This window comes from Patagioenas fasciata, chromosome 2, assembly GCF_037038585.1.
Source record: "Patagioenas fasciata isolate bPatFas1 chromosome 2, bPatFas1.hap1, whole genome shotgun sequence".
In the NCBI taxonomy this organism is placed as follows: Eukaryota; Metazoa; Chordata; class Aves; order Columbiformes; family Columbidae; genus Patagioenas; species Patagioenas fasciata.
Window position 1 is genome coordinate 110127703 of NC_092521.1, and position 14232 is coordinate 110141934.

The 14232-nt window shown below is 39.0% G+C and overlaps 1 protein-coding gene across 3 annotated transcripts in view; it reads left to right on the plus strand.

The window, feature by feature from the left end:
- The window catches only part of TPK1 (thiamin pyrophosphokinase 1), a 304572-nt gene that overhangs the window by 173513 nt on the left and 116827 nt on the right, over positions 1-14232 (plus strand). For 2 of the 3 annotated variants that reach the window (XM_065832445.2, XM_071804699.1), the window contains one exon: positions 7381-7476. The exons of the other annotated variant lie outside the window; for it this stretch is intronic. In XM_065832445.2, coding sequence (XP_065688517.1) covers positions 7381-7476 — 96 coding nt within the window. The remainder of the gene's footprint in view (positions 1-7380; positions 7477-14232) is intronic. 3 annotated transcript variants of the gene reach the window in all.

Genomic DNA, 14232 nt, shown 5'->3' on the forward strand with positions numbered 1-14232 from the left:
CTGTTTGGTTTCTGTGCATAAAGTGTTGTAATTTGAAATGCAGGTAGCCTTTCTCACTCCCTCCCACCTCGTGAAAGCTACCTCAGATGGTTGAACTGCAAGGAATACTGCATGTCCTACTCTTCAGCTTGGTGGGGCACGTGATTTGTGGATGTGGCAGCTTTTCTGTTTCCTGCTTTATTCCAGGAGAGTGCTTGACTTAGGTGCATTGTCATTGGTGTGAGTGCCAAAGATAGTATTAGTTTTACTATGTGTTTAAGTATAGTTACAGCATTTTAGAAACATTGCAGATCTTAGTCTTGGTTCAAAGTGCATCCAAGTCAACAAAAAAGACTCTCATTGACGTGACTGGATAGTGGCTCATGCCATCTGCGATCAGTGGCATGCGCTTCCCTTCTGCCAAAGGCTGGTGCTATTCCAGCACTCTGATTTCCCTTACACGAGCTACCTCGTATCGTCATGCCTAAATGCACACAGATAGAGTAGCAATTCCTGATTCCAAGTTGTTTTCCAAGAAAAGCAAGGTACTGTATTCAGTCCTATCAATAGATTAGGATGCAAAAGGCCTAATCAGCTTGGGAGACAAAAGCTTTTCATGGTACTGATTACAGAGGGAGCCTGACCATCAATTAAAACTCTTCTCTCTAAACCTTTGTTTTTCAGACAAGGAAGGGCACACAAGGGAAATTTCAAAGAAGATCCAAAAATAGCAGGTGGCTGTCACTGCTGCGCTGTGCTCGGTTTCAATCATCAGATTGGAGAAATAACATGTCTGGGTTGCATAGGGATGTACAAATGTAGGTCTGGTGTTTAAACTCCAGAAATGGGTATGGAGAGGTACGGGCTCTATGTATGAGACTGCCATCTCCTGACAGACCCTTCTACCTCAGTTTTCTCATGCAACACTCTTACCTTTACACTTAGTTATTTAGAATTTTGAAAAGATCTTAGTGGTCTTCTGATAAAGGTGTAGCAATGACATGTATTTTATTGCACTTTCTGACCTTTGGGTGAGTATTTAAAATGTTTGCTTTCATGCACCAAACTCAACAAATCAGACGAATTTGCTTCAGTACAGATAAATACTGGGAATTTATCCAGTAAATGGAATGTTAGCTGTGCTGTTTGATTTTTGTTTCCTGTTTGTGTTTATTTGTTTTAAAATTTGTGAGGGTTTTTTCTTTGGTTGCTTAGATTTAGAAACCTCTGGTTTTTTGCTTTTCAGTTTGTTATAGGTGGCAAACAAGACTTGTTTGCTTTCTTTGGTATTGGTCAAATACCAACTAAAGAGACTCATATTTTGTTCATTTTAAGTAATTGCCATGATTTCATGAACAATAGACTTTTCTTTTGAAAAGGGGCAACCTAATTAATGCAGAAGAACCCTTTCATTGCTGCTATCTCAACATCAAATATATGGTATAAAAAAGCTATCGTCTACCAGAAGCCACATGCTGCCTCATTAAAAACAAAACCAGGAAACATTTTATTTACTTCAAAAAGGACCATATCAAAATAGAAATAGGGGAAGGGAGGAGAGGCCGCAGCTGTTGCAGTCAAAGTTTCAACTACAGAGCTCTTTTTTTTAATGCTTGTCAAATTTGGCAAGTTCATGTAGCTTTTGGTTTACAGAGGTATGCATATGTTTACATATATTGACTGGTTTTGGGTCATGCCACCAGATAGTACTTGTTTAATAAATCAAGCAGTGGTCAAAACCAAATATTCTTGGTTTGTTTTTCAGTAATGCGGCTTTCACTTGAGTGTGGATTTCAGTTATTTGGCTTCCAGTGCATATGCTTCAACATGATTAATAAATTCTTTTAGTTAATCTGAATGGCAGCGCCACTTAATGTGCAATTGGATGAGTCAAAACATCATCCACCCCAGAACTGAGGGCCAAGCAATCTGTACAGTATTAGCTTTGTGCTAATGCCAAGCAGTCAGCCAAATTCGAGTCCAAAAACTGAAAGGAAATGCATTTCACTTAATTATGTATTTTTGCCTATTTCAATATCCAAAATAATTTTCACCAATTACACATATTTGTTTTGTTCTCTACTACAAAAATCAAAAGGCAATTCATACAACTAAGCTGATCACAAAAGAAGCTGTCCAACAGTATTTGAAATTCCCCAAAGAAATTGGTGAACCTCACGGCTTTGCCTTCCATGCTTGCATCCTGATCCCAAAATGCAAAGGAATTCAGTTCTCTAATTTCCTGATGGTTTGTAATTCATAGAGATAAACCAGCTCCTTCAGTTTTGGTACCATCTTACTACATCAGTCTCCAGTAACTTAAGGCCTGTGGGACATCTGTGCAACTTTTATGCCTATCAGTAGCTCTAAGCTAGATGTTCTGTCTTTTTCCAATCCGATGTCTTCCAATGTTTTCAGAAACCTCACGTGACATTCTAGTCTGCTTCGTTTTTATCCCATGCTAGACTTGCTTTCCATTCTGGGAGAGCTGTTTTGGATGGGCTGTGAAACACTGGGCCAACAACAGAGATGACCCCTGTCTGGATGACTGCCATCTCTATAAGAAATGTTTCCCAAACTATTTTTTTTATTTATGATACTGAGTGAATGCTCTGGTCACACAATACCACCCTCCTATTATAGGCAAGGTGGTCAAACATAATGTCTGTAATCTGTTAAATTTGTTTGATTATACGTCCACATATTTATCTTCTTGGCTAGGCCTGGTCCAAGACCCACAGTCCTTGTGCTCCCTTTCTTTTCTTTGATGTGTGGTCTAGAGCAGCACTTTCCTTGGAGCCACGTATGCTTTTTCTACAGTTGTTCTTCAGTATCAACTGCATTGAGTCCAATTTGGAGTGTAAATACTTGTTTGCTTATTTGGTATGAAAATTTTGGGGGGTTCAAAACATTCAGGTCACTGCAGCTAGTGTATGAAGAATGTGGAGGTTTGGGACTATTCCCTAAGTGGGCAAAAGTGGAATAAGATACCGGAGGGGTGAGATGACTGAAATTCACATGGGGTAGAAATTTACACTAAAAAAAACCAAAACAAAACAAGAGTGAGAGAACTAAGCACCCCTCTATCTTCTTGCTGCTATTTGACCATTTCAGACTCTCTGAGGTGGAAATATTGCATACTGATATGGCACAAGTAAAGGAAATGTGTATTAGGGATGCCTGGAGCACAGGATGCGTGAGAAAAAGCTGAGGGAAACTGGTTTTACAAACTGGTATTACAAAAGACAGTTTGTAGTACAAGAGATCCCAGTTTGCCTTGAGCAACCTGAGCTAATCTAACCTATTCTGAGAGATTGGACCAGATGAAATAGTTCTGTGAACCTACAGCTCTTACTCAGTTCGTCTGTGAGGTGTTGGGATTGACCCATTACTATTTGGGTAGGTGAGAGGGCAGATGAGGTCTAGGGGAAGCAGAGTGTTTAGAAATACCATTTAATTTTTATAGGTTCCTTTAAACTTAATTTGTCCGTGCTGTGGTTGGGGGGGGCTCTATAAGCTGTCCCCCTTCTTCTCTTTTAGCTTCAGGATACATGGTTTTCCTGTTTCCGCCATTTACACTATATATAAATGCATCTGTGTTGAGATTGATACCTCAAAATTGAGTCTCAGTGCAACAGGAATTGTTGAAAGGCTGAACTGGATGTCACTGGTGCACTCAGTGAGCACAGCCAGACACAGGCTTCAAATGATAGACTCAAATGGCTTGCCATAGGAGGGTCTTGGAGAGAGAGTACAAATGAGGATATTTTAGGTATTCTGTCCTAATTATATTCTCATGCTCAGAAAGATTAGAGAAAGAACAAACATGACTTTCTTTTAATTAGAGATTCATAAGGACGTGGGGGAATGGACATCTATACACTGCTTTCTTCAAACACACAACATACTGTGATGCATAATATTTCTGGAAATGGGAGAAATGCTGGGATGTTCAGATTGACATTTCAGTGCCTGTCTGATTTCTGTGTCTGTCTGAAATATAGGGTTCAATAATCCTATTATGTGTGTCTGGCACACTCCTCCTTCTTTAGCAATGTGCCTCCTTATAACTGCTATAATAAGACAGAACAGCCAAAGCCTAATTCTGTGTGCCTCATCCTATCATTCAGCAAAGTTATATTGTCATCAGATGCAATCTATTGTTTTCTTTCCTGCTGTGTGGTATTGATTTTTCTAACCTTTCCTAATGTTAAATTTGTTTGGCTTTTTAACTTTCTTACCAAAGGTTAACGTTATTAAGTTGAGCAGACATCTATAAAACTACAGGCATTATTGCCTATCTTGCAATTGTTATACTGTCCTTTCATTAAACTCTGGCTGCACTGGAAAGCTCTGTCTTGAAGATTTTTGTCATTCGGGAATAATTTGGTGAAGGTTGACAAGAACTGCATTTGAATTGTCATCCAATTCTGTGGTATAAAATATTGGATTCAATGCGTCAGGAGCAACAGATTTATCTAAAACTCTCTTACCATCAGTAAATGTGTACTGCACAGACCTTAATTCCAGTGAGTATGTAAAGAAGATTGAGGAAGATGCGAGTGCTGCTGCCTGTCCTCTTCCCCAGTATGGTCTGACCACACCAGTCTCTTTGCTGTTGTGGCAAAAGGCGCAGATCTAAAATCTCTACCTATTCTAGAAATGTTTTTCTGTTTAATGTAGAAGGAAAATGAGAAATCATGGTTTAATTTGAAGGAAGTGGTGGCTTTTATGGTGTCCCTCTGTCAACATTTTTCAGTAAGATCTAGAACAAAACGTGTATAATGTTTCAAAGGTGCAGACAATGAGTAACCAGGTTCAGATACCACTGTTAAGCCAGGTTTCATTTTTAGTTACTGCTGCCACAGTACCCTCTTGGTATCAGTATCACAGGTACAGTAACCTGCCTTTAATGAATTGTGTATTTGACATCCTGGTTACACATTTATTTAGATTGCATTTCTGTGATGTGTTGTTGAGACCTTTTATTGTGAATATGTGTAAAAGACAGGAGCAGGACTGAACACAGGATGTCTGTGTGTGATGCATCATAGCTTTATTCTGGAGCTGGGATAAATAAACTTTGGTGCTCTCCAGCCACCATGCAGACATTTTATTGCCTTGGCAGTACCTTGAAGTTGCTCTGAAACATTTTTTTTATCCAAGAACATCCTGAGAAGCTAGGCAAGAACTAACCTCAAGTGAAATGTTTTTAATAGTAGAAACCATAAAATAATCAATAATAAAATAATTTAAGCTGTAGTAGATGATCAGTTAAAAAAACCCTCCAGACAATTTGGTCTTCTCTGAGTGGAAAGCAGAACTGCAGCCTACCTGCAGCTGCCAAAACATGACTGTCCAAGGAGGAGATCAAGCTTGTTAGTGAATGCACGAAGGAGAATTTCAAAGTGCTGGAGGAGAGGGGTGGTTAAATTTTTTATTCATAAATCAGTACATATAAACAGCTTACTTCTGCCAATGCTGTGAAGTCAAGGAATGGCCCTGGCAAAAGATTAAAGACTTTCCTTCCATACTGCTAATTTAAGAGCTGGTAAATCATGTTCTGTCTCTTCTCCCATGCTTAGCTGTCCCTGCCATTGATTTAGTCTTCGTCTGTCACGTTCTCGTGCTGTTCAAAGGCTGATTGTGAAAGACTGGGAAGGTTCTGTCTGTTCACAGTTTCTCACAGCTTGGTCTGTCTTGCCAGTATCAATTCTGATAATTAGACTGTCTGAAAGCACCACCTTCTTGGTGAGTGAGACATCTTTTAATTTAGTGGGGCTTTGATTAGCAAGTTCCCTTCAGTCATTTTCAGGTCCAACTGTGAGCTTTCAGGGTCGCCTGAACATCCCTGTGCCTTTCTTGGGCTCCCTCGGTGTCTCTGGCTGGCATTGCACAACTCACATGTTCATTACAGATTCCAGATGTCTTGTGTCCCTTGTCCCCCTGCTAGTTTTATGTTTCAGAGTTTCCTGGTGAAGAGTGGAGAAGTGGCACATCTTCAAATTGTTTCATGCTTAGCAGTGAGCCCAGGCTCCAGCTGCATTTTCCCCAGCCTCTTTGTGGTGGCAGCAGCAGCATCGCTTCTGCAAGAGATATCTCCGATTACATGTGCTATTGCAGCTATGTGATGCTTTACCTCAGTGTGCCTGTTATTACTACTTGAAAAGGTATTTAGAGAAATATCAAGGTTTCAGAAAGGCTACTGCTTTTGCCCAGGTTTCCTTTCAGAAGTTTTAGAGGACGGAGAAGGGGTATAATAACGATAATGGCGTGATCTCCTTCCTTATCTCTTCCACTTCATCCAAATCCGCTACTGCATGATCGTTTGGTTTGGTTTTATATGCACTCTGGCAGTGCAGGGAAGCTTTTCAGTGACAGTGTATGTCTTCCTATTGGAGGCTTACTATTTTGTTGCATGCAGTCTGCTAAACTCTATCCATGCACTGATCTGGGAAATTTTGTCTTCTATACCTTTATTTGTACAACTAAGGTAGAGGGGTTTTTTTCTGATTTAAGAAAATAAGGTACTTTATACACATAGGCACACATACAAATATTCTGTAGTCTGAATGCTTTTCTCTTATCAGTTGTTATTGTGTATAGCAGAAACATAAAATCTATCAGATAAAGACAAAGCTAGGAGGCTTTTAAGAGGACCTTGAAGTGGTAGGAGAGGGAACCTCTAAATCCAGCATGTACGGTTCTTATTGTAATTTATGATGCTGTATTGGGTATTTTGTGTCCTTGAAACATCTTTGAATAGTGACTTTATGTGGTAGATATACTCCACTTTTCCTTACCCAGCTTTTTATCAGAGGCTTAGGAATTAGTTTAGCTCCCAATTAAGAAATGTGAACTCCTGCTTTTCTCCCCTTCAACATGCTCTCATCCATATTACCCCACTGCAAGAAAATTGTTGTTGCATCACTGCAAAATAACTAGTACAACTGCGCTGGTTCCGGGAAGCTTGAGCGCTTTTGTATGCTTACATATAAACATATTTGAATATATGTAGCAGAAATGTAGTAGCCATAGCACCAGGGTACAGTCATTTTCCTGAAACCTGATCCTGGAACTTACTGGTCATCCAGGGCTCACCACTCCAGGACTTGTCCATCCAGCAGAGCATTGCAGAACATGCTTATCCGAACTCACAAATGTACTTGATGGGTTTGGAATGTCTACTGTGCCTATTAAACTGCTGTTTCATAATAATTGGTTCAGCTGGGACCTATGGTCTTTGAGCTCTGTGAGGGTAATGGTCTTTTTACTTAATTCTGCATCTGCACACAGAGACTTGTTGACTGCGGTTAATTTTACCAAAGATATCATTAGTTCTTCAAATTGAAAGTTGACTGGCGTTATTTTTTTCTTCCCCTTTTGCTGTATCTTCCTTAGGGATGCGAGTTAATTGACACCATGGATCAGGACTTCACAGATTTCACAAAGTGCCTTCAGATACTCCAGAAAAAGATAGAGAAGAAGGGCCTCCAGGTAAAGGCGACACATCTTCTGTCTTTAGTTCTTACTAATTACTCTTCCTCTCAATGTATTTAGATTTATGTTTCAAGTTTGCACTGAAATGAAACAATATTTTCTGTAGCCTTGCCGTTCTGTGGTTTTGCCATACTTTACTGCATACCTTGTAAGCATTGATGCTTCTGCTAAAAGGAATTACACAGTGTGTCAACAAACAAACGTTGGCTTTCTTAAAAGGCAGCTTGTATTGATCTCTCTTAATGAACTACCCAAAGTGCAGAAGAGCTGATGTGGCTGGTGTTCAAAGCCAGCGTCCCACTTCAGCATGTAAATATATTTTCAAGTCTTGGCACAATGAGCCTTGATGTTTATCTCTTTCCTCTCCCCTCCCAAAGGTGAGATGGGAGGGGGAAGCTTATCCTGCCAACCTTACATATGGTAAACAATATCTCCTTCTGTAAAAGGTTCCCCTGGAATCAGAGGGAGCCTTTGCAGAGCAAGCAGTGCACTAAACTTAAAAGAAGCCATATGGAGTTGTCAGCTGCTCATTTCTTTGGAAAGGCAAAGGAGGCAACGATCCCCCTCCCTTCCACGGTTTGATTTCAGAGGCCCACTTGTTTCATCTCTCTGAGACGTGAAGTTAAAATTCCTCGGGAAACTGCAACATGATGAGTCAATGGCAGATGTGCTCTTGGGATTGCTGCCCTTTCCTCCGCGTGGAGCAATCGTTCCTAAGGGCTGAGCTCTCTCTTCTGCTCTGTACCTACGAGTGAAAGCAACTGAAAGGAAACGGCTGCTGCATACGCTTGCCAACAGTGAGGGCAAGAGTCATGTAAGAAAATAAAAATAACATCACAAGATGGAAGGAGGTGTGTAAACCTCCTCTTTTGCCATTTTTGTTGTAGCAGGATAGGGGAGTTGCCTGACTTCCCGAGGTCACTGTAGTCCAAGAAAGCAGCAAGACATGCACATGCCAATACCATTTCCTCTTTCTTCTCTCCTCACTTCAGGCTGCTGAATAATTAACCAGTTTTTGCTTGAGCTATTTTGAAATGTCTTGATTTTCTAAAGGAAATACATGTCCATGGGACATTTGAGAGTGCTGTTGCACAATGCCCATCTGCAATTGCATTTCCTCTTGCTGCCCTCAATACACACTGTTCATCAGGTTTTTTACTCATCAGTATAGACAGAGATGGGAGTGTTTCTCCATACACTTACCTATCTGGCTGTGAGCCAGGAAACTATGATAGTTTATTTTTTTTCTCCCTATAATTTATCATCACAAGAGCACAGAAGGGTGGTCTTGCTATCTGGGACATGAATGATAATGAGTGCTGTCAGAACAGACAAGCCACCTATGCCTAGGATTGTTTTTTTTTTTACTTTGACAAGTAAGGTGCTTCCCTATTAACAGAATTATCCTTAGAATGAAGGAGAACTTGAGTGTTTCCTGAATTTGGTTCATTATCATATCCCAGCTATTGCTACAGAGGGAGTTTTTTTTAAGCTATCACGAGAGATTTTATAATGAATAATCAGTGTGTGTTCAAAATAAAAGCAATGGGAATGTGACAGCCACAGATGTGTTTCAATAATAAGTATTTGTAAAACTTCTAACTCTTTGATCACTCTGCTAGGTAAAGCCCTGTTAAGTTGGCTAGAGGATACTACATTGTAATCCATGATAATATATTGCAAAGTACAAGCCAGACTGTAATTGCAGTAATTGTGTAGAGTTCATGCCTATGTAGCAAACCTAAGATTTCAGTTCAGTTATATTTTTTTGCTCTTACATGTAAGATGTGCTTTAAATACAATCTGAGTTTTTCAGAGGTGCAAGAAGTAACACAGATTTGTCTTCTGAAACTAAGTACCATGTTCATTAAATGCTAACTGCTTCTTGCTTCCAGTGTCTGTTCCATAAAACCTAGTAACGTGGTATCAGCTGAACCATGCACACTAGCTAAAGCATACATTTCTATTTTTGGTCTTCTGCATTTTCTGACATAATGAGTTTCAAGAAGTCATTGATTCAACTTAGGCAAATAATATATGTATAACTGTATACGTATGTATACATACGTATGTATAATATGTATGTAACTGTATAAATTACTAGTTTGGGTTCCAATTTGCCCTTTGTTGAGAAGTATTAGGCATAATTCATTAGTAAGAGGCTTGGTGATTCTTTTGGATGTCCTGATAATGTAGTGCTTAGCTTGATGACTGGTCCCCCAATACCATAGAGATTCTGAGCACTTGCAACAAATACTGGCCTCAGTTTATGGGTGCAACCACTTGGCTCCTCTGAAACTTGAGCTTCTTTAAATACCTAAATTTGCACTTAATTTAGGTGTCTTTGTGGGTAACATTCTGGCGTTAAAAATGCCAAGTGGTAAGTAAACAGGTGTTTCAAGCCATAGATCTAAAATCTTGGAGGAGAGTGCAAATTTCTTCAGAGAAGAAAGCTACTACTGAATTCTGTGGTCACCTGGGAATACAGCTAAGAAGAAAGAAGGGTCCAGGATCTGAAAACTAGAAGTGGATACAGAAGGGGTTCTTCATCTGTGTGTGCATTTTTTGGCCTCAAGTACAAACTTGCCTGTCACAATGTGGTGTTTTTTTCCCCTTCTGGAAAAAAAATCATAAAAGCTTTCCTTTTATCTGAGAGTATTAATGAGGTGGAGTACGTCTTCCTGGTTCCAGGAGAAACTTGTCTGTCTCCACCTTTGACTTTTAGTCACTCTGTCTGGCTTATCCAGAATGCTTGTCAAAGAGGAATATGACAAAGAGACACTACAGATCTGTTTCCTCATGATTTATTAAGTTACTAAACAGTGAAAGTATCTTAAAAAAAAAAAAAAAAGTCATGCTGTGTTTGCTACTCTTTCTGCGCATAGCAATACGCTAAGCTAGGAAATTAATTATGTTCAATGTATATACTATATCCACAATCCTGGGACATAGTTTGTCTGGATGAATTCAACTGTGAGGAGCTGAGGTATTTGAAACTGATGTTCCTCTGTTGGTTAGAGAAAAAGTTATCATTTATCTGCTATACTGAACAGGTAGAATTTCTACTCTCATCTGTGAGACACCTTTATGGAAGTTCTATGTCAAGGAGGTTTTTGAGCTCTCATGACCATATGGGGGCAATATTTTGTTCCAAAGGAATTACATTTGTATAATTTATTTTCCATAGCTCTGCACCTCTGTCCTCCTCCTTCTCTTTCTTCCTGCTCACCCACATAGTTTTTGAACAAATAACTTTTAAACAGTGGAATAAGAGGAACACTGGAAGATAATAATGTCGAACAACTTTCTTAGAGGTCACCTGAGTGGGAGTGAAGGTGAGACAGACACTCAGTGCCCCCACTGGAGAGGAAGCTGCAAAGCTAGTTCAGGTTTTATTGATTGCTGGAGAATTCAGTTTGAGAAGAGGCCTTAAGAATGCCTTTATCACAAGTGAAGATGCAATTGGAGTTGATGGTCAACAGAGACACAAATCTGGGAGAAAAAACTCCGTGTTAGTTCTTGAACTCTTTGTTCAATATAAACAGCAGTAATTATTTCTTCTAGAATAATAGCCAAATCCGTAACCACTTTTTCCTTGTGTCTCAAATAACAACTTGTAGAATAGTTTCTGAATCCTCAGAGTCATTAATTTCTGGTTTACATTGCATATTTTGGTTGCATAGCCAAGTCATGCAGAAAGCAGCTTTGGGGTCATTTTGTGATATCTAAGTCACGTAATTATTATGTATTTATAACTACATACTGCAGTGATTGTTAGGATAAGCAGTTATAACTTTATATGTGGAAGCTAGAATCAGTCTTAATTTTTGCTTTCAACAGACCTAATTCATTTGTGAATTGTATTGTATTGGATAGGTGAACCAACTAAGTACCACCAACAGAATCTGACTCCTGAAGTTTCTTTCCAACCCAAAGGCTGTCAGATATTTCTTCTTCTCTTTCTGCATGACTGAGTGCATGTACATGCATGCACCTGTATGTATGTATGTAAACACGCAGATTTTCTGGCCGTATACCTTCCTGGCCCTATGTGATGCTTTCTTAATGTCTTACTAACTCTGTCTTTATTTCTGCCATGTGTTTTTTTATGTTGTTTATGGTCTACTGAACACTTTGGTGTGCACATTCTGCTTTAATCACTCTTTTATACATTCTGAGTACTTTCCTTTCTTCATTACAGGACCTTCAAGTAAACTTATTTACAGTAATTTCTGTCTGGTACTACTTTGTGTTCTTAATTTTCTCTCGTGTAACACAAGCTATTTCAAGAAACCAACTGAACTGGCAAAATGCTAGGCATTCCTACAGTATCTCTTATTTAGAGATCAATAGATCTTGCGTTAAAAGTGAACATTATTATCTTCAGTTTGCAGATTAGAAACCAGAAGTACAGAAGCAACTTGTCCACATTCTCCCAGCATGCTAGCAGTACAGTTGAGGATGATCCTCCAATTCCCAGTTTTCATCAAGTGCTCTTTCCATAAGAGTGTCCCTCGTCTGACTGATGCAGCTCATAGCAGCTCACACCACTGAGAAATGGTAGTGTGTTTATCAGTCATGCAGCCCCAAGGAGAATCCTCATAGTGTAAAGATAGATTTAAGCCATTATCTTTATCTCAGTTACAAACTCTGCTTTCTTTAACTGTATCATCTAAAATACCATTTAGTCTTAAAACTAAGCTCTGGGACTTTTCATTTAACTTTATTATCTCTTCTGCTTAAACAAAGTTAAAGCAGCTCATTTGGTTATATGGGCTGAAGATATAAAAAATGAATTTTATTGAAACCTACATGCCTTTTAGTGGTTTAATGTTAGTGTGTTTAAATTGATAAAAGCATCAGTGTCAATATGAAAAAGTGAAAATATCTAAACCAACTCTTCCTAAAAACCCTTTGCAGTAAAGGGATACTATACTAACATTTCCATTTTTAAATTACACTTTAAAGGTTCAATCTGTCAGCAGTCAAGGATGTTGCACTTTTTAAGTGAATGCAAGCATTCTTCTCTTTGTCCTTTAAAGAAAGTGTCAAATCAATCCACTTTATTTTCTGTTGAGGGCAGCTAAGCTAAAGCTAATGTTAGTGAAGTCCTGTGTTTACAAAGTGCTGAAGAGAAGACGATGAAGTGATGTTCGTGTACCACCTTGAGCTATGCAGTGTTCAAACAGCTTACTAAGCACTCTCTAGTTTGTCTTTACACAAAAAAAAGACCCTGAAGGAAAACAGAAAATACTCTAAAGTGAAAATCAGAAAATGCTTTAAAAGAGAATATTTTTTTACATAAAGAGCAGTGCCATGTAGAAAGGGTATCATTATTGCAAGTGCCAGTCTTTGTTTGGCTTAGCTTTGTTTTATTCTATCAGTTGAGGTTATTCCTGATGATGTGACATTTTTGTAACAATAAATATATCAGCTTTAGCTCCTCACCGAATCATAATTCTGCTGCTCATGTTAGTAGTTTGTAATTTCATGCCAGATCACTACTTGTTTTCATTTCTGAAAACTTTTGGGGGCCCAGAACAGTAAGCGGAGTGGCTTTTAAGCGAAAGTGTAGGAATGAGGACAGGCCATTACCATGATTTGGGAACAGGGAAGTAGCTGAATACCATAAGTATAAGAATAGATAGTCTGGAAAGTGTCATGGAGCTGGAGTGTAAAGCTTTTACAAGGTCTTTGAAGTTTGCAGCTCTGTCTCCAAATTCCATATGGGAGACAGGGCTAAGAATGAACCTGTTTTGTTTTGGTGGCATTGTGGAGTTTTTCTTCTTTATGCCTCACAGGAGGAGAATAGAAAATGCAAATGACATATATTTTAGGGGAGGTTAGAAACGTGTAATGAAAAGGTTTCTATACTGTCAAGTGCTGTATCAAAAGATTTTAATGAGTTATTAATAGTAATCCTCTTAATAAACCTTCCTGTCAGGAAGAAACAAATGTATCTACAGTGTTTCCTGTTAATTCCCACTTCTAAAACATAGAATTTCGTAGTGTGTTTCAGTAAGAGTAAATCCCTCCTATAGGGTGTACAGACATCTCCTTGGGTGCTGTTTTGACTCTAAGGTCCAAATGTGGATTGCAGTATGTAGCCCATCTTTCCTACTGTTGAATTGTTTCAAGGCGTCCCTTTGTAAATTATGGCAAACTACATTTCTTGTTCTAGAGGATACTAGAACTTGCCAGTTCTCAAAGAGAAACACCCTAATTTCATGCGAAGGAAGCAGGCTGACTACCTGTTTCACTATTTAGTGTGTCTTGATGCCCACAGCTGTATCTTTGTGTTAGAATAATTTCATGCAAGGTGGGTGTCTGCAAGAACACAGTACATCACATAATGAGAAATTTTCGTGTATATTCCTTGTAAACTCTACTGGGGCTTGTATTTGATCTATGAAGGTAATTTAAAGAAAAAAGGCAAAAGGAGAGTGAGATTTCTGGAGAACACATTGATTTTCATTTGTTTGTTTAAAAAAGATAAACCTGATGTCAAATTTGAGGAGAGGAACAAGGGGGAAAAGATGCTGTTTATTTAGGAAGTTCAGGGGATGGGAGAGATCAAGGATATGCTTATTAACAAGACTGTAGAAGCTAATGAGGAAGCCGAGTACTGTTCTCTGAATTTAGTCAAAGGCAAGGTCCTGCACATGGGTCAGTTCAACCCCGTGTATCAATACAGGCTGGGGGATGCAGGGATCGAGAGCAGCCTGGCCAAGAAGGACTTGGGTGTACTGATGG